At 40.7% G+C, this 21,783-nt stretch overlaps 1 protein-coding gene across 2 annotated transcripts in view; it reads left to right on the top strand.

Moving 5' to 3' along the window:
- mpp7a (MAGUK p55 scaffold protein 7a) overlaps nt 1-21,783 on the top strand; it is a 147,664-nt gene that overhangs the window by 112,861 nt on the left and 13,020 nt on the right. The window contains exons 12-16 of one of the 2 annotated variants that reach the window (XM_084340178.1): nt 1,534-1,554; nt 2,553-2,585; nt 10,122-10,292; nt 16,462-16,542; nt 20,409-20,502. In XM_084340178.1, coding sequence (XP_084196304.1) covers nt 1,534-1,554; nt 2,553-2,585; nt 10,122-10,292; nt 16,462-16,542; nt 20,409-20,502 — 400 coding nt within the window. The remainder of the gene's footprint in view (nt 1-1,533; nt 1,555-2,552; nt 2,586-10,121; nt 10,293-16,461; nt 16,543-20,408; nt 20,503-21,783) is intronic. The other variant, XM_084340179.1, reaches the window with a different exon arrangement.

Raw genomic sequence — 21,783 nt, 5'->3', positions numbered from 1 at the left:
CCTCCCCTCTACAATTACCTCTCACCCTACTCAAAATGCAGTTTAGGTGCTGGTTCAACTTAAACTGTCACATTACGACGGGAGGAGGGCAACATCAGTAGGAACATTGCCGTGAACACTAACATATGAAACAAGATGTCAGATAAAGGCAGACACATTTGGCTCCACACTTCAAAACAGTCACCGCTCTCAGGCCTGATGTCTCTTGCATGAAACAACCTTTGCAGTGATCTGCCCTGACTGCTGTTTTGGCTGGTCATTAACTCCAGCCGTGACGTAACATCTAACTGAGCTGCGGTGCGCTCTGGGAAATGAGCATGGTGCTGTAAGTAGAGCCCCATGCTGTGGTAGATGGTGTTATAAATGTTTTGATTTAACCTTGTTTGGCCAAAATGAGAACATGTTAAGGGGAGGAAGCATCTCTAAGTGCCTCCAAATGTTCACGGCAGTTTAAACCAAACACACAACCATCATTTTATAGCTGTTTGGATGGCACCCTTAAACATCTGCAATCATTTAAAAAGCTACCTTACTATATAACACACCCCATTAAAAAAAAATTGTTGGTAAGAATGGTCCCTTTTAATATTTTGGCCTGAACTCCAGAGCGATATATCAATATCACCCTTTAGAGGCTTTTTGAATCTAAATCTGTTTCTTTCTGTGAAGTCACAGTGGATGCACCACAGACATGTACCACAGACTGTGTCTCACTTGGTAATGATGGATACAAATGTCCTCTGTTTGAAATAGAAACAGTAGAAATGTTCTTTAGTAGAATGTAGAAGTTCATTCTTATAGTTAATAGAAGGCAATTCTGGAGAAGATAATCATTGAGTTTCATTCCCAGGTCAATTACAATTACAAATGCTCATAATAATGGTATGTTTAGGCTTACCAAAAGACCTTTCTACAGAATTGCTTGCTGCACCTTTAATTACAATATGTGGGAAAGAATATCAGAACTTAGGCCCATTTACTAGCTTTTTTTGAGATTTCAACTGCATCATGACTTTACTCAGACTGCCATCATATCACCTCGATAGACTTTAGGTTTGGGGTTACAATATCCCTCATAAGGTCCGTACTTTGTTCATTTGATAACAACTGAGCCATCACCTCTCATGGCATACTTAACCCAATAATGACATTGAGTTGCAGTTGAAAGCTTTGGAAAAAGCTAGTTGTCCGAGATAGTTGGGTTTGTTGTTTTGTTGTCAAATTAACACAGTAGTTTTACTTATAGATTCAATAGCAGATTAATTGAAGTAATTGTGTTTCAATGGAGCTGAGCGTTTTTCACAAACATTAGAAATTGAAATAGAATTGTGGGCTATTTCAATTTTTATGAAAAGTGACTCAGCTCAAAGCAATAGTTTGATATGGATTTTTCACAGTATCGTGTACTAGTGTACTTTGTAACGTAGAGAAACAAACCAACTTTACTGTATCTCAAATTAGAGATTCTGACGTATGAAATTAAGATTAACTATTCTCTTTGTCATTTGTTTGTCCTTTTTTTGCTTTTTCAAGATGATGTGGCTGTAGAGTTTGGTAGGTTTCCTCTTCTTATTCTCTCATCACTACTCTTGTAATCCACACACCAACAAACCATCTTCCCTAACTGCGTCATTTCAATCCCTTGCTTCTACTGCACTCACAGCCGAGGAGATGGAAGGTACTGCTTCTTGTCTGACATTTCCCATTGAATAGGACTTTTGTGTGAGGACACTCACTGATAGTGTTGCAATACACAAATTGTGTATTTGTAATTGGTCCCCCTTAACCATTTTTGTGTGTTATGAAAGGTCTACCTCTCACCTCTGCTCCCCGTCCTTCTTGTTTCATTTGGCCTTTCTTCTTATGTCAAACCTAATTGCTCTGTCAATTTCTCCTCTGAATAATGTGGAGGGTTCGGCTCTTCCATTGTATTTAGTATCATATTTTACCAGCTGACTTGTCATTTTCATTAGAATGGACATCACTTGGAGAATCATTCCTTCATATGTACACCTCCAATAATCTTGTGCCTGCCAAACTCACCCATAATACTAAATTATTCATAGACTTCCAAAAAACATCCAAAGCAATGGCCAGGGATGTTGTGGAATGTAAACATAAATTAATTTTAATAGGATTTATCCCCATTTCGAGGTAACCTATGTTTTGTTGTAGTAAATCAAAGTATTATTTTTAATAAGAAAGAATTAATTTATTTTGTTGGTAGTCATTCACTTATTGATTATCAGTGGCTGGAGGTCATAGTTCACCTCCCTTCTTATTTACCACTCCATCAATGGCTATCACTCTGGACACAGTGTACATAATTAGCTGGAACTCAATCAACATGAATAACACACAAAAACTAATCTGATTTATGTCTTGTTAACTTTACCTGTATGTTTTTCTGGTGTATTTCTACGGATCTGTCCTTTTACCTTTCCATTATGTGGTAAGAGGAGTAGGTGCCTGTTGCTTTCATGTCTGACTTTTCTCTTTAACATGATGTACCTCTCTTCTGGCTTCTCCTTTCTTTCTCCTCTTATCAACAGAGGTCGATGGCTATAGTAGTGGATTCCACCTAGGTGAGAGATGTTGTCTTCTTCTCTGCCTTTTGTCCTATGGCCGTTTCATCGATGTAGTGAAGACAGTGGCCAAGACTGTGTTAGATTGATATGTGTCCCATCCATTACTACCTCTCTGATCCTTTAGCCCTTCCTTCATAGATCACACTTTGTAGTCCTTGCCATGTTACACTGAGAAATACTTAACTGTTTTTCATAATGTGCTTGACATATTCTTTCAAATCCCAGAGTGTTTTTGGTTGAACTGGTTCAACTTGGACTCCATGTAAAAACACAAAGAATGGTTCTGTAGTGGTTCACAAGCCTACGATGAGCTATTTCTGCTTCCTTGCTGACAGCATGAGTGCACTGGCAGATCATGTCATGGATTTGCAGAATGTAGTAGTTATCCTGTTCTGCCTCTGCTGTGGGTCTGAAGAAATCTCTGAGAATGGTTCTGGATAGATTTGGGTTTAAAGGATGGCTTGTTTTCCACTCTTTGTACCGGAGGTCCAGCTGAGCACCGGTCTCATTGATGTGGTCCCGGTCAGACTTAATGACAATTACCGTGGCCCGCTTTGTTTCTGCAGCCCTTTCCAGAGAGCTGCTTCCAATTTTCTGTCTTGTACAGAAAATGTTCCCCATCATGTTTTTATTACCACTGTCATTTTCCTGACAAATCATAAGGTATCGTTACTCTTGGGGACCACAGGCTGAACTAGCTGGCTTGTACACAAATTCTCTGCATCCATCTCCCTTTTTCTTTGATTTCTGTCTCTCTTCCTCTCTCTATCCAATTCTGTCTATATTCAGATGTGAAGGTCAAGAGGTGAACTGGCCTCAGAGCTCTCCTTGCACACTACACTGTTTAGACTCCTGATTTCACAGGATATCCAGTACACATGTGAGTTTATAAATACTGAGTTTGAGCCATGTCTGCCAAGCTCAATCAGGGTCACTTCCCAAGGCTGAACTATGCCAAACACCAGTCCGTTTTTTTCCACTCCACTCTGTCCCCTTCAGGCTTGCCCTTACTGTCACCCTGCCTCTTCCACGAGGTCAATGACCTCAGCCTCTCCTCTTCCTCTTTGGTACCCAAACAACATCCAGAACTCTAGTGGGTTAGCAGCATTTCTTGACTCCAGCAGCCCAGAACGAGGTATAACTGAAATGAGAGAACCTCAGGAGGAGGAGAAGAAAAAAAAAACTGTGAGTTATAATAACATCTTCTCTATGAGAGTACTTGCTGCATGGCTTTTCAGCCTGTTGGATGTGGTTGTATGATTTAGAGTTGGCCCGTCCCTAAAAGTTTGAAATCCTAGAACTCACAGATGCTTTTGCAATGCTACTGAGGTTGCATGGGGAAATAAAGGAGGCGGAGAGAGGGGGCAGGCATATGTTGTCTTTAGTTTTTGCTTTTGTTTTCTCTTCATGCCTCTGTTAATGATGCAACATCTGTAAGTTCATTTGCAAAAAGCAATCCTCAAGCACAAGGAGGAAATATGCCTTCATATCAGGTCTTTCTGGGAAGAAGGACTTTAATTTTTGTACACCAGGGTCCATTTAATGGTGTATAGGATTCCCCAAGAGATTTGTTTTTCAGGTGATCCATAAGTGCACTCAGTTGGAGTCACAACCAGAAAATCCATGCACTCACACTGTTAAATAGAATGGTGACACTTTAATTTGAATAAAATATTCCCAAACTGAACATCCAGAGAAAAAGGCAAATGGATGGATGAAGGGCAAGCAAAAACCTCCAAATCAGTTAAAGCTGAGTAAACGGGGACTGTCCAGTTATATCCAAGTTGGAGTATGCCATAAACTGAAATTAAAAAAAATGTTCCAATTCCAAAATGAGATGAGTTCATCAGACTGTAGGTTCAAATGATGTGGATGTGCAGGAGCCAATACATCTGGATTAGTGAGTTTTTCCCCTAAAATGGATCCAAACAGCGAGTAAATTTTACTTTATGAAGATTGAGATGGCGCATTTCCATTGATACCCAACAGTTTCATACAATCAGAGCATGTACACCAATGGCCCAAAACATTAAAAGCCACTGACAGGTGAACTGAATATCATCAATCATCTCTTTACATGCAATTATTTTTCGGAAAACCTAAGGTCCTGATATTCATGTGGACGTTCTTTGACACATAACACCCATCTAAACACTGCTGCAGACCAAGTACACCCCCTCATAGCTATGGCTTTACCTGATGGCAGTGGCCCCCTTAAGCAGGACAATGCACCCTGCCACATCCCAAAAACATGCCTGATGCCGAAAGGCATCAGGCATCGGTTTGTGGCAAGACATTCCTGAGACCAAAGAGCTGTGGGATAAGACGGAGGGGAAAAACAAATGGTGCTAGACAGAAATGGACCTCTTGCAGCCAAAGGTCTGGAGCCCTATTCCACCATTTAAGCCTGTAACACTTGGGTTGGGTACCACTTTCCAAATGCTTATGCGGGCACTGTGAAAACTACTCCTAGAATGTGTTCTCCCCATAACACTCTAAGTTCACCACGTTGGGCTGCTACACGCACATATTTCAAGTGTCACACCAACAAACTTTGCCGTTACATCAGCAGTACATCAGCTTGGCTGAAATTTGACTGACACTTGCTTTTTGTTAACATCCCTAAAGTCCAGAAGCTGGGTCAGGTACTGTATGTGCATACTTTTGTCCAGAAATAGTCAGACATTTGATACAATCAGATATGCTAAGATTAGCCACAGAGCCTACTTTACTACTAATCACTTTCACAGATGCCTGTTCGCAGTTGTGTGTAGGGAGCATTTGAAGAACACACATCTATGTGGCAGTGTCCACTTCCCTCTTGCCTCCTTCAGATTAATCTCCTGATTCCTTTTCTTTCCCTTCTGGATTCCTGTTTTGATTAATCTTATTTCCCCCATGGATCTATTAAAAATGCAATTTGTGAGCTAGTTGATTGTTCAGTCTCATTCCCAACTTGTCAGATACTGATGCTTTGGGTTGGTGGCCGACGTGACCAACCAACCTAGAGGTTTCATTTCCTCTCCCAATTCCTCTCTTCTCCACAATACTTTTTTACATCCTCTGGGGGCATACATTTATTTTTACATGACATTATGTTGGCCCAGTCACATGGCTCAACTTGTGTCTTTACAATAATGTCAGATCCTGTCCAGTCCTTTTGTATTTTTGTCATTATGAGCACCAACGCTCCTCTTGCTTTTATTTACTGCTGGAGTAATAATGGCTGACAGTGCGGAAAGCTTCCTCCCTCACCTCCCTAGCTGCCTACCATGAGCCTTCCTCATCCCTTCCAACCAAGCCAGTAATGGGCATGCATAATGAGTTGGAGAGAGTCGGTAATGCTTCCCACATTTGGTGCCCACGAACAGGACTAAGTGTTACAGCGTTAAACCGCAGCGTGCGGCCTCAAGCCGAGAGCGTAATATTCACTTAATCCCCAGCTGCCAAGCCTGGTTAATTCCATAGATGTCATCTCCATTAGTCCAGAGGAGAGAGGGCCCCCGTCGGTAGAGCCAGGATGGCACTGGAGCTTTCAGCACGTCTCCTGTATTTAGGCCACGGGCCCTAGAGCCCTCAATACACCAGGGCCTCACAGCAGGTGGTTTCACTGAGCCTCTTCTTCTTAGCTTAACCACACTTTTTCTCTCTCCCACTGTCTTTCACTCTTTTCTCTCATCAGAAAATGATTGGAGGGAAAATGGAAATCATTTTTTTCTCCATGTTGTCATCTCGCTGTTCACCTACCCGTGATGTCTGGAAGACCTGATGCTTGTACTGTTCTCAGGCATCTCTACTTTCAGACACCCGTTGGCAACTGCATGACTTTTTATGAACATTTGTCTTACTACCTTGTACTTTTTTTTCTTTTATAGTTGCAGGTTTTTAGCTATTCACAGGATGTTGGTGTCCGAGTGGGCAGTTTGTATTCACAGTTTGCAGAGGCTTCCGGGTGCTTTCTTTAGGCTTGTGCTGTATTTCCTACGTGGCTGTTAGATATTATCACACTGGAAAATGGGCTTGCACGACTGCTAGTAATTCCAAGCATTTGTGTGTGTATGTCTGTGTGTGTGCATAGTCACAGCTTGTGTTTACATTGTGTTAAATGTACTCATCTTTGTTTTCCTCCTCTTTTTCATGTTACTATTATACTGAAAGACTTGTGTGCTTACACGCAAGTGTTCATTTACAGCTTTGGCCATTACCCAGTCACAGCCTGGTGCACACTATTAGGAGGTGCACGCGTGTGTGTGTGTGTGTGTGTGTGTGTGTGTGTGTGTGTGTGTGAGACTTGAGCAAGGAAAGTTTAACTCAATACCCCAACACACACCACATGAGGACACTGCCACTCCTCAGCTCTCGTTCCAGGGAAATTCAAAACAGAACTATCGTCAACAAATTTGATTTGACCTGTCAAACTATTGAAAGATCTTGGTACCACACATATCATACATTCCTTTTCAACTAGTAAGCCTTGGATCTTCCTGTGACAAACATGTTGGTGTTCCAACATACTCGAAGCTTTTCATGACAAACGGGCAGGCTTTCTCTATTTGAACGGGACTTGGATCATTCCTTAATTCTGGATAAAATCAAATCCAATCCCCTCTGTCTATTTCAGTCTCCATCAGCACTGAATATGAGAAGATTAGTGGAGAGGTTTTGGTAAGGGATGGGGTGCTGATCACTGCTGCATGAGGCTTTAATGTATTAACCCTTAGGCAGCGCTAGAGGGGAGCTCTGGTGGATTCTCCCATTGTTTGGATGAAGCTGTCTAGAAAGATTTAAGAGATCTAGGCACATCAAGTGCAGAGCCTCGTTATGAAACCCTGTGCACCTGCCTACCCTGTGGAAAGTAGCAGAGATTGCCCTTGGCCTGAGCTAATGAGATGACAGCTTGTCATACTCGGGAATAGACAGGTAAAATTAATGACTTTCATAGTATTACTAAAGCCTAATTAGTCAGTAGTGTGTTTGCATTGTGATAAATGACTGACCAGAGTTGGTTTTTGGGTTTGAACTTGCAGAAAATTGTTTGTTTTCAAAAGGATATCATTAACATTATACTTTGAATGTTTATTGTAATGATGTCAACCCTTGTGAATATAGGTTTCAGTCTGTTGTCTTTACAGAAGAAATGCAGATGAGGGGGTGTGTTTTTTCCACTGTGTGGCAGAGGCTAATACTCAGTGGGTAGGATTGGAGGGGGTGAGGGTGCTGTATGAGTAGATTAACCACAAGAGGAATGGCACAGGCAACGCAAGCCACAAGTTGCCCACAGTGGAACTAAGTCTGCCCTAAATGTTCAATGTAATACTATATTCAGTACTCGGCCACATGTGCACGCTCATACGTATACACAAGCCCATGCAAAAATATTATTATTCTGCTCCGATGACTTACAGTGTGTTTCATTTGTAACTCAGCAGAGGTCCGTAGCTCCATCCCTGATTAAGAGACTGTTTGGAAAAGAACAAGCTGACAGGAATGCAGACTCTTTCTCTTTGCTGCTTGTCTGCACAGCCCCACAGTTTTTTCAAAATGTTGTGGAAAGTATTGAGGGGCGGGTATCAGGAGTTGTTTCAACTCCTGATTCTTTTTTTACTCCATAAATGTCATGCTGCCTTAATTGCACCCTGGCATCAAATCCTTGAGTTCATTAATTACTAATTAAAAACAATGAAATAATGAAAGAGAAGGCTGAAAACAACTCATGACTGTATGCAGAAATAGGCTATTAGACATCCTGTGTTCTGGAGAATTATCTACTTCTACTTTCAACCAACATCTGTCATATATATATATATATATATATATATATATATATATATATATATACACACATATATATATGCATGCAGCCGTGGTCCTCAAATTAGGGCTAAATGTCTCCCTTTGATACTTTCATAGATTATCAGAACAAGGTGTGCATACTCTTGTATTCACTTGTGATGGCAGTCTGAGGACAGGGCGCACATCATAAACCAATCAAAGATGACAGCCGTTGTGAAATGACCCGTATGGCCATCCAAAGAACACTAAAATATACACACATGCATCGGCACACACATACCACACCGCTATCTAAAATTGCAATGTGAATGACTTGCAAATCATAGCCTGACAGTTATGTGAACGGCCAATAACCAACTAGCAGTAAATTCACATCCTGTAGCAGACAATTACACGAGAAGAACATCAAGTTTCTTCCATTTCACACAATGAAGTCTTAGCAGAAATCTGGCATTAAGATATAAAATGCAACATATGTGCATTAACCTCCTCAACCTGGATCTAACACAAGGATCATTGCTACAATGTTCAGACAAAAAAAATGTTTTCCTTTTTGCAGAAAAAAAGGGCATCCTTGGTTTTAGTATATCCCTAAAGAGAAAAATAGCATAATTTAGCTAAATAGGATTGCAATATTTTTAAGCTACATCGTGATGCACAAAATTTATCTTGAAATTTTGGAATCTCCTCAAAGCACACAAAAATACCAGGAAAATACTAGGTAATACTAGGCAACAAAATCAAATAGCAAGATATTTTTGACCAAATACCTTAATATTGATATTACAACAATATTGTATATTGGTACTTTCACAAAATATTAACACAATGAGATCTTTCATCAGTAATGTGGATACACTGACTTAGTGGGTAAAGACAAGTATTAGAACAAGTAGAACAGTCTGGTAAGTTCAGAAAATTACACCACTTTACTGTAATGCAGCCTTTATAACCAAGAAAAGACAATTCTTCTGACATATCACAATATAAGGATATCTTAAATTTAAGATGATGTGAGTCTCATATCATGATAACAATAAAACTTATATTGCCTGTTGCTATAACTTCCTTGAGAAAATCAGAGAATGAGGAAGGAAGTCAGCAAACAAGACTAAACATAATGTGAATACAACTTTTTACCCTGTCTGTGAACTTTTCTGCCTGAGTCCGAGGACTGTTTTCATCAGCAACTCCCATGAACCCACGCTACTACCATCTTTTGTTTTGTTTTGATTGACAAATCCGTTGTGGCAGAATTTATGTACTGTGTGTTAAGAGACCATAAGAATCAAGACATATGTAAAATAGACAGGGATTAGTCTCTCATAGCTTGATTAAAGACCTCCTAACCTTCTCCGAGAGGTATGTGTATCCTGTCCACAGAAGAAGAAAATTAAAATGCATTACATGTCACCAGGGGAAAATGTGACTCAAGCGTTTTAGTGTGATATCCAGGGAAACTGGCCGAGTGCTACTCTGTTCTGCTTTCACCTACAGCAAAGACAGCTTTCATAAAACCAAGCTGCACAATGCAATATGAGGTATTGGACATGGAGCTGTGGAGGTGTTTGCCAAGACACTGAATTGACCATAAATCGAATTGCACAGCTGCAGGTTTAAGTGTGCATACACTCGTGTCTGAATGTAGACACCGACAGAAACCTTATTTTCTTTGTCGAATTGAGATTCACGTGTTTCTGTCTTCTCTCCCTTCCTCTGTCGTATCATCTCGACCTCCAGCTGGGTTCAGGAGAAGCTTTCGTCTCAGCAGGAGAGACAAAAAGACCAACAAGTCCATGTACGAGTGTAAGAAGAGTGAAATGTATGATATGGCTGACGTGCCAACGTATGAGGAGGTCACATCGTACCGCAGGCAGAGTGGAGCCAAACACAGACTGGTGATCATCGTAGGTGAGTAGAGAACAAAAAACCTTATCAAAAAATGCCATTGTTGTCAAACTCTGATGTCATTGCTTACCTAAGACTTCATATTTGAGTTTGAGGGGTGACACGTACAGATCACAGGAACAACTATGTGACTCAGAGTTCTGCAGCTCCAAAAGCCCCAGGTGGCTTGGCCTTGCCCTCCCACGACCCCCAACCCAGAAATGAGCATCCCAACGCGGGGACTCGCTGGTAGTCATCCTGAGCCTCATTAATTTTGACTTTTAGCACTCAGTGGAATCGACGCAGCAGACCTAATATTAATCAGTCACATTTAGTACTTTCATTTACAGCACCTCACTCTCAATGTCCTTTCAATTTTTTTTCGAGCCAATGGAATTGTTAACACTTGCCTGGAGGAGCACGTGTTACAAAGCCCTACAAAGACCTTTACAATGTGCCAAGGTCTTGAAATGAATTTAGTGGTTTCTCATTCTGTGTTTGTGGTTAGAAGACGAGCGATGCCAGCAAGTGGTGGAACAATATGCTAAGCCAGGTGCAACAGTAAAGACTTAAATCTTGCTTAGGCTCAAACTGTACCATCAGTGAGTACTAGGTTTTTCCACATTTTTTTCTTTGTAGGGTTGTTACTTGTAACAAAAATTGACAAGAATGTCCCAGACACAGTTGAAACAAAACATTCTCCAACTTTTCAGTGTGATTTCTTCCAACCAATATTCAGTCATCAAGGAATGGGAACACACAAGTCTGTTCCAGTCTTCATCTTTTTATTTCAGATGTCCCAACAGCAGTTTTTAAAACATTTGTGCAGTTAATCTAGAAATCAAAACCACTGCCAAACAGTGTCTCAAGGTCTTCTCTTTTTTTTTCTCACACATGCTCTGTGCAGAGGTGTGCTCCTGGTCTGATTGACCAGGCCTTCATTCACTTAAACACACCACACAGAGCATGGACTTCATCAGATGTGTCGCTAATTAGTGAGTGCATTTTCCTGCCAGCATGACACAGCCTTACACAGAGGATGCTGAACCTCTCCCACCTGTCATGCTAATGTAAATATTTTCAATTAACTTCCATAATTTGGAGGACAACCCATGGACGATTTCACACATAACGAAGTGGAGGGCCAAGGAAAGATCTGCTTTATGTTTCTCAGCCTCCCTCCCTCTTCCTCTCCCCGGAGTCTCTTGATTTTTCTTATTAAAAATCTTTTCTCTGTGAATTCTCTTGTGTTTCTCTGTTCAGGGGTGCAACACTTTTTTTCTCAATGTAAGGATGTGTGTTTTCATCACTTTCCACTAAAAGTGTCTGCGCTTCAGTGAATCTATAAAAGCAAGAAAAACTCAGTCTTAGTTATGAGTCTGTGCTGCAAATGTTCACACAGCTTCCCTAGCCTCAGACTTTTTCAATCCCAGCAATTGACCTTTCATGCCACATATCCAGTTTACTATAATACAAATTTACCACTCAAAATTCTTAGTAGATTTTGAAACAATGGGTTCCTTGATTTCAGATGAAGACAAAGGCAGGGTTTACATTTCTAGTCTCTGATTATTGATCTTGATGGCTGAAATTGTGACAGTTATCACCAGCATATTTTATAAGCTGTAGCTAGCTGCTCTGTTAGCATCCAGGTTAGCTTCCAAAAAAGTTGGGAGATACTACGCTGTGGATGTGCTGGTGGTGAAAAGGCTTTTTCTTTTCTAACGTAAGTTTGTCACCCCTCATAATACCATAGCCAGCTAATGATATTCTGCTTGGCACTGGAAATAGCCTGTTTACTATAGGAGGCAGAAATCTAGTTAGCCCAACATGCTAATGCCTGTAGCTTATGTTAGACCAGATAAACACACAAAAATCCATTAGTTACAATTCTGCTCTTGTGTTTTTGGTTTAAAAAGGTTAAAAAGAGACAACTGTCCACACGACTTGTTCTTACTACAGCCCATTGGCAGCCTTTATCAGATGGAGAAATCTTTTCAGGAATGCCTCGAGGCGTTTCTTCATTAATGTAGACGCACAGGTCCACAGTACCCACTAATGAATGACCTGCTGCCCTCCTCTCGCACATACATGCAGCACATAGTCTGAGATCAGTTTCAAAGACAACTCAAGATGATTACCTTTGTCTTTATACATTTTAAATCAGACAGCCAATGAAAATGAATTTTTACATACTGCATGCATAGTGACTAAACCGCTGATGGTTTTGAAAGAAACATGATTATTTAACCTGACAAAAAGGGGTTTTGATTTCCACATTTCCTTGTAACGTGACACACTGAACTTACAGAAAGAATTTGATGAATTGAACGTTTTTTGTTTGGGCTTTAACCCCAACATGTTTTAATTACACTGACACCCAAATTAATGTTTGTGGTATCCGAATATATAACATTAAAACACTATTTAAAGACTCCCCTCATGTTGAAAATGTAGTAGCAGTGCATTGTAAATGACCCGTGGTTACCACATTACACCACTGTCATCCTTTAAAACATGGTAGCAGCGCAGCCAGCTCAGTGTGTAGTGCTGTAATACACCATGCCCTGAATGTGAGGCAGGCAGGGAGGTTTGAGGCTGGGTTAAGGCTCTGGAGCCCAGAGCTGGGCCTCATTGGGCCTAGCCTCGGCCTGTCGGCACAAACTGCAATGCGATGTGCTCCGTGCTTGGCCTGGAAGTTATTAAGCTTGCGATATTAAAGGCAACTTCTCTAATGAGTGCTGTAATGAAGTCTGACACTTTTACTAGCACAGCAATCTGCAAGGCCAGGGGTGCCACAAGAGGGCCAGCGAGAGAGACAAACGGAGGCAGAGAAATCACATAAACACAATGTAAATACTGCAGCGTAGTCCAAAAAATTTAGACGAGTTGGGCTTTTTTTATTGTGGCATTCAGATTTATAATGTTGCTGCTGTATTGGGGCATTGTTTGAAACAAACAATGCACAAAGAAGTGGCACGTTTAAGGTCAGACGGTGGAACAGGACCACAGGGCACTGCTTCTGCTTGTAAAAGACCTGGTGGTGGGCCTGTTGGGCCCCCTTGGCAGGCTGTGGTGCAGCTGGAATAAGCTTTAATCGCCACCTGAGGTATTCTGATGAAGGCCTGCTGCCATGCATCATTGATATCACAAGTGGCAAGCAAGGGAGCGATGTACAAGGTGAAAATGGTTTTATGGGCATGCAGAAGTGGGGCCGTTAGTCATACCAAGGGTAGCACAAATGACTCTGTTGGTCCCCGGTGCCCGGACCTCGATATCCACGTTCAGACTCAAGCAAACACGCTTGTGTGGAGGTTTGTGGCCTGCTGGGAGGACTGTCTGCACCGCTGTGATAAGGCTCATAAAAGAGCCTCTATTACCACCCTCCGCCATCATCAGCACCTACAACAACATTGGTGCACAGCCTTGTTCAAACAGTACTGCTGCATTCCTTACTGCACTCCCGAAACAAATTCAAAATGAACTCCATTTCCTCATCTCAATAAATCAGCAGCTCTCAACCCCCAGGTTCTCTGACTGTTTTCTCCTCACTGAAAAACTCTCGAAAGATTGATTGCTGTCTTCATGTCGGCCATGTGCTTGTTTATGCGAAACGGTAACCACAGAATGCCTTGCGCCATCTGTCCAAAGAGGGTCAAGGTATTTTTCTCTATTTTTTTTTTATTATTTTTTTTACTCTTTTTGAATTCATAGTAGAGTGTGTGAGTGTGCTGAGGAAACAGCTTTTATCACTTTCAGCAGTCACACAATAGGACGCAAACCATGTGTTGCTGGGTGCAGAAGTAAAGGGAAAGCACAGGGTGTGAATTTGTCTCTGTGTGAAGGCTGCCAGTGTTCAGAGATTATGCTTTAAAGAGCCTTGTTGTACACACCTATTTATCAAGTTGGGGATCTCTTGAAAACCTTCTTCCTTCACACCAGATCAAATGTAGAGGAACGGCCCAGATAGCATGTGAGGAAACAGGAGCACTCTTTCTCTTAGGATTACAGAGCTTGTCTTTTTCCACATTTTTTCTCTCTCTCTGACTCTCTTTCCACCTAATCCGCATTGCTGAGTGAACTCATTGTCTGTTTGTTTTAGAGGACTGGCCTGCTAAACACATTTGCCTGGAGAAACGAATTTCCAATAGGGTTTGATGCGATTGTAGTGCCTGCCCAGAACGTCAGGCATGTGAGGAATCTCGAGCCAGGATCAAGCGCCGTCTCTGACTGTCCACACACTGCAGAGCTGTGGTGGAACACTGAAACATTGAGCCATGCACTTGTAACTCCATAACTGATTTCTTGTCCAGTTTGTTGAAGACATTGGTGCCATTCGCTTCAAATTAGGATGATGTAGTACCCTGGTAACAAGCACCAAAATACTGGAGAATTGGCTTTCAGAAATGAGGACGAGACAGAGGCCAAAACTGTAAAAGACTAACACCAAACCAAAACCAGTGTAAAAAAGGGCATTAGATTTAAACAAAAAGTGAAAAAATAAACATCTATACCTCTGCATCTACAGATGCTAACTAATTAGCTAATTTGACATGAAATTATGATGTCCTCTACAAACTGCACGTTATGATGTCTGTTCAAAACAGTTTCCGACGCTGCGTGTGTTCTTTAATATCAGAATAAAATAATTTTTTTCGATCGAACTTTCCCATCTCGACTTGTTGGGCAGTTGGCTCTTTAATGCGGGAAGGATGCTCAGCTTTTGGAGCCACAGAAGAATTAACAGTCAGTACTCCAATAGTCTCTCCTGTCTTCTCCTCTCCAACTCGTTGCCTCAGTTTTCCCACTTGGGATGGGATGCAAAATCCAGATGACTTGTGACAATACGGGAAAATGCTTCCTTACCTCTACTGTATACCCACAGTATATTGGGAGATGAATGTTTTGTCAAGCTAAAGTGTGGAACTGGTGAAAAACTGACTGCAAATGTAGAATTTCTCTTGCATTGTCATATAAATCAGTTATATTTGCACGAAAGGCTGGGTTGATAGAAATTAAATTTGCACTGTGGCAAATCGATTTAATGTTATGTAAAAGAAACACTGAAAGACTTCCCATTTCTTTCAGAATAAACAGTGACACTGGTCTGGAAGTACAGTAAGCATAGGCGCTGTAATAGAAAGTAGAGTTAAGATCAGAAAAGATAGAAACTGTATTGATGCCAGTAGGAAAATTTACATTGCATCTGAACAGAGACAGACAAGAGGTAAGAAAACAGATAAAGAACTGTTTGATTGAAATGAATAAAATGAGAAATTAAAAAACTGAGGAAAAAAAAAATACTCATCACAATTTCCCAGAGTGCAAAGTGACGTTCTCAGATTGCTTCTTTTGTCCAACTAACAGTCTAAAAGCAAAAGACTCTTCTTTTCAAGACGCAGGAACCAACAAATGTTTGACATTTTTTTGATTATCAAAATAGTTGAATATTAAAATGTTCTTTTAAGGGTTTAATCAAATATATATGATTTACTTTTGTTTCAAGGGTCTCCACCAATTTTAAACATCAAGTTGAATTACAGTAACTCATGATCAGTTGTGCTCAACCTGTCCAAAAACAAAAGTAAATTGTTTGTCTTCTGCTGCTCTGACTGGAGCTTTCAAAGGTCTGAAAAAGCAAACCAGATGATGTCAGGGAGGGTCTGATGAAAGATGCTGGCAAGTTGTATTATGGGAATAGGAGGATCAAGTATTTTTGGAGCTTGACCCATACTGTGGACTGAAAGTCGGGATATCTCGGCCGCCGAGCTTCAATTTTGACCAAATAACGTTTTGACCAATGACATTCACCTATAAACAGTATTTTTTTTAATCTGCTTTAGTCCCTCAAGTTTACGGAAATAAAACACTCAATTTCTTTTATATTTTAGTAAAACTGTATGTTAATTTGCATATTGTATGATGATGAAAAATAATTCAGTTTAGTATATGTGATTATAACATCATTTGTAAAATCTGTTTTGCGATGCATACTTACTCATGTTCATTCGGATTGTCTTATGCCAGGTAACACTGTCACATTAGTGTTGACTTTTCCTTTTCTACATTAAATGAAGAGGGAAAAACATTCTGATCGGTAGCATCGCTGTCTTATCTGATTGCAGAGACGTCTTGATATATTCTGTGACTTCTGTCATTGTCATGCTGTTCTCGCTTGTTTTTGTCTGTGCAGGACCCACAGGTGTCGGCTTGAATGAGCTCAAGAGGAAACTGTTGGTCACAGACCCCCAGCACTTCAGTGTAACCATCCCACGTAAGTTCACTCCTCTGACATTAGGTCAATCCCTGTCTGTGGTCAAATCCAACATCAGTTGAGCATTGTCCAGTAAATTCCATTAGTCTTCCAGTATTTCCTTTCCTCGTCTGTCTTTCTTTTTTTTTCTTTCTCACAGACAATTTTTTCAAATGTCGTTTTTTAAACAGTGCAAGTGCATATAGCACAACAGAACAATTTACAATAAAAAGATTTTAGATTGCACTGCATGATGACAGGATTGTAAATTGTTTAAAAAGGTTTGATAAGGTATATTTTTCATACAATTTTGCTCAGTCTGGGAATCAGTTGTACCATAACCAAAATGTGCCATTTCATGCATTTATGCTCTTATTCTATATATTTTCTCTATGTGATCTTAATTAGAACTGAAAAATGTAGAGCAAGTAAGTAAGTTAAAATAAATTCTTTTTTTTCTAAGTTTTTTAAAATTTTAGTTTTTGGCATTTTTGCTTTTATATTGATAGTGAGTAGATATATGGACAGGAAACAAACATGTTTTGCTGTCAGTGAGCTTTCAGTGTAACGGCTAAATTCCACCAGACACCTGTCCGGTCCGGCTCCGCTCATGTCACAGCTCCGCCACGGCAGCAGAGCTAATAGGTTTCACTATAGTCTATGTGTTTACTTCCACTGGCTCCGCTGCATTGCGTATCTGTTCCGTCCCAGCTCTGGCAGTCCGGACCCTTCCAGAGCTGATGTGCAGAGCTTCTATTTCTGCCGGATGCTGGAGCACGATGCAATAGTTCAGCCGAATTTAGCATAGAGCAGACAGGAAGTCACACACCGAAACAACAACATAACATCCAGTTAATATTCATAATAAAACACTCCGTGTTGACGCCAGCACAAAAATCTCAAAAAAGAGACCAATCCAAGCACTTATTATTATTCTTCGGTTGGGAACACTTTGTGTTGTTGTGTTTATGACACATACATATAACTGCGGTCGTGCGTGATAATGAAATTATCACAGAAACTCCTCGGACTCAAAACGGAGCCGGTAGGGGTTGACGGACGACGGATGACAGAGCAAAACCATACCGGAGCTGGAACGCAGCGCACATGCATCCAGTGGAATCTTAGAGTAACTGATGTAACCTCACTTACTGTAACAATCAAGATCCTCAGAGAGGTGAAATAAGCAAACAAGAAGAAGAAGCTGCTGTTTACAGTGTTTTGGTAGCTGAATGTTTAAAGGGCATGCTGCATGGCAGCATTGTCACAGTCATTACTAGTTCAATTCCAGTTGGCAGCCTTGGCTGCAACTCCTTTCTTTCCCCTATCACCTGTCTGCTTCTGTCCATTTCCGATTAAAGGCAAAAATGCCCCAAACAAATCTTCAAAAAGAAAAAGAAGAAAAAGAAGCTGTTGTCTGGAGAAAGGACCCTTCTCAAACTGAAACCACAGCTGTGTTGTCATGGGGATAAGTTACCTCGATTCTGTTAGTGCCCAAGTTGCCTCTCTTAAATCTGTCCCTGACGACAAACACATTGTAAAAACATTGTTGGAGAAATGTAAGCACTCAGGGTGCCAGATCAAATTCCCACTGCACAGCACCCCAGTGCACCCTGTGAGTTCTTTTTTTTTTTTTTTTTTTGCAACAAATCAAAACAATCACTTTAGGTTAAGGATGTTTAGCTCTCTTGATCCAGTTTAGTTTTTACAGTGTGTGAGAGGTTTTGTGCTGTCTGACCCATGAAGGTCCAGTCTGACACACACACACCCAAAGGCAGTAAGTATTAGCTCTTAGGCAGCAAGGCCCAGGCGCTTGTTTCTCCTCCTCTGCAATTGTCAGCTTTTCACAGTCTGCCTGACAAGCTCCCAATGATTGAAGAAACTGCGTTTTTCTGCCTCCTGAAGACATGCCATTCCACTGCTTCAGCAGTTGGCACCGAGCTACCCAGCCTCCTTTTTTTCTCAGTTTATTTCTCGCTTTCTTTCTGTCTTTTTCTGTCTTTTTTCCCCTGCTGCCTCCTCCCTTTTTCTCTCGTATAAGGACCCAACAACAGCTCACCATAATTCTGAATGCCTTCCAGCTCTGCTGCAAACTGCGAGCTTTTTCAGTTTTTTGCAGTCCTGATGTCCCAAAGCCAACGTGTTGGGACAAATAAATCTTTTTGATTTATGAATTTAAACAGGGCAGTGGCATTAGCAATTGCATAGTTACCGTCTGGGGCTTAGAGGGAAACTGCAACACGCGTTTGAGGAAATGTGACGACTGCTGATAATTCTGCTGTGTTTGTTACATGCTGTGTGGCATAATGGATGTGTCCAGGTTGAGTCTGACACTTGAAATGTCCCTGGTATTAAAATCCCATCAGTGGGGCCTTTATTTCCACAAGGCATGTTAATTGTTCTCAAATGTGACCTGTGATGCTGTGTTTTAATAGAGCCCAGACATTCTAATTCTGACCCATATAGAAGACATATGGCACAAGTCCTGGCTCTCATTGAGAGGAAAGAGACTCGGAAAAGTATCTCGTCTCCCTCTTTTTTAATGTTTGATTGCTGCCAATGGACACATGGATGTGTTTAACACTTGCTGTTGTTTCAGATTAAGCCCAAAAATGTTACCCCTTTTTGTTAATTTGAAAACCAGAGCTTTGGAGACCACCGGCTTGTGGCCCTGGTTAAGATTTTTTTTTCTCTCTTTCTCTCTGTGCTTGTCGCTGTAAAATGTAAACCAGCCGTCTACGAAACACAAGGAGCATTAAAATAAGCCATTAGAGTAGGGGGTTAAACATTTTGATTCCTGTCCAAGTTTACTGATATTTTCCATGATTTGGGATTGAACGGATGCACATTCTTTTGTTGCACTGTAATTATTTTCTGCGCCACAAAACAGACGCCAAAATAAGGCATGGTGGATGGTGTTGGTCTGACTACCGACAGGCTGTTGGCACTTTCTCCTCCACATGTCTGAATGGGAGGTATAAGTATATGTTATCTTGTGACAAGGCTGTTTTGGCCTTGCCCTCGTGTTTTTCCGACTGTTGTCTGTGGCTGATGACAGAAAGTCATTGATCTTCCTCAGTGTCTTCTTCACCACAGTTGGATTTATGGCTGTCTCTCCTTCTCAAGCGAGTGACACGTTGTATAAATCACACCACTGGTTTTCCATGAACCCTGTAGATCAGTCTGGACCGTATAAAGGAAAGGCACTGGTCCACTACCAGGGCACAGCCTCAACACATGCTGACGAAAAGAACAACCCAGAGGAGAGTAGAGCAGAACTTGGCACTTTTGGTTGCAGGTGATAAAAGTTTAATAGTTTGTTTTGGAGCTGGTCGAAGTGTGTGACAGGCGTACAACTCTCCCCTCTGACCTTTGAAGCACTCCCGAAACGAGCCGGAGTGTGAGTCGACCCCTTGACCCTTACAAATCCACCAGCGCTGTGTGCTCACGTTCCCTCCACGTGCCGCCCCTACCGCCCATTTTACAATGAGGCTTTATGGTTTATGGCCAAGTAAATGTAGAGACTTGATGTTAATGAGAGCTCCCAAACTCAATTACCTTACAGCGGCTAACACTGGCGGCTAATGCTCAGGCTTCTGTTTCTACAAGCTTTGCAGCCACATTACAAGAGACAAATTTAATAAGACACAGTAAACCTCTGCTGAATGTCAGTAAAGTGTCTGAGTTTAGTGCTGCAGCACTACAGGTTGTGTATTTTATAGTGCTATTACACAATAATATATACAAGGGTTGGCACGGCCCACATGCTGTGTTTCAGACTTCCAGCGATGTTAATAAGGGGCTCACTTCAGATGCTTTCAGCCCCAACAGTGAGTCAGACAGTCTGGGTTTGAGGTAATCACAACTTCTCCTCTCCTCTCTTCCAGACACCAGTCGGGCCAAGAGGAACCAGGAGACCGACGGCGTGGAGTACCACTTCATTTCCAAACACCTCTTTGAGACGGATATCCACAACAACAAGTAGGCACTGCGGAAGGAAAAATGAAAAAACACCCAACACACTGTTAAACTTTGAGATTAACATTAACTTTAAACAGTGAACACCGACTACAGACACTCATGATGTCATGAATGTAAAACCTGCCTCTGCAGCATGTTGTGAAGAAGGCAGTTCCAGTTAAGATGAGGTGCACACAGCAAAGTTAAAACATGAAAATCAGATTAAACAACTCTTCTTCCATATGTTGTAGTAACTCATGTGAGTTAAGAATTTATTTTAGCTTTCTTCCTTGCTCTACATTTTCCAGTTCTAATTAAGATCACATAGTAACAAGTATATCCATTTTATCAAGTATTTTTCTTTTCTATTATGGAGTCCTCTACCTTAATATGACTTGATTTAAAACAGACGAAAATGTTTTATTAGATTTCTATCCGTTTCCAAAACACATTCATTAGTTTCAAGAGTTTTTCATCCTAAAATATCCTGTGTTATTTCTCACTTGGGTACTATAATCCTGCTTTTCTGAAGTAAGAATTTTAAGTCACATTAATAAACAAAAATTACTCAAAATGTTCAATTTTTAAAAGCAACAAGGCATGGTATTAGGAGAATTAAGTTTAAGTATGAAGTGAAAAGAGTTGTTATTTTATTTAAAACATTCATCTTCTGACATCTTGATGTGTTAATCTCCGTGCAGCCCCCACTGTGTTCCAGCTGCTGCTTAAAAACCACACAACTCATACATCACACAAATGCTATAGGGTCATTTCATTTAAACATCCACAACTCTCCGATAATATGATGCTTATTGTTAAAACGTGTAACTTCATGTGACCCATTTTCCATTCACGCTCAATTAACATGTAAATTGTTTCCACTGATGGAACTATCCCCTAATTTATCCTTGAAATATAAGAAATTATGACTATTTTCAAATTATTTTGGTTTTTTTGTAAAATACCTGCAACATGTCATTTTTGCTATAATAATTAGTTAAACCAACAATTGATTATTATATTATCTCACACAAATGATCTAATCTAATGTGCTAATTTTCTTTCCACTAGTCTGAAGAGTTCATGTTATGGAGTCAGAATTGCCAAAAATCTAAAGATTAACAAAATAAATGGTGTTTTTTCCTGTAGTGTCTGACCTTAACAGGCTAATCTCTGAGCCCTGATCATATTTGAAGGAATTTAATCATTTCAGTTATTTATACAATGTTTATAGTAGTTTCTAGCTATTACAAAGATGAATGAAAATAACTGTGTTCAAAGTATGTGATATTTGAAACTCCT

The sequence above is a fragment of the Pagrus pagrus genome (genome assembly GCF_965226575.1).
Source record: "Pagrus pagrus genome assembly, chromosome: 20".
NCBI classification, from domain to species: domain Eukaryota; kingdom Metazoa; phylum Chordata; class Actinopteri; order Spariformes; family Sparidae; genus Pagrus; species Pagrus pagrus.
Note: the sequence above shows the minus strand (reverse complement) of the source record. Positions and strands in the feature narration are given on the sequence as shown.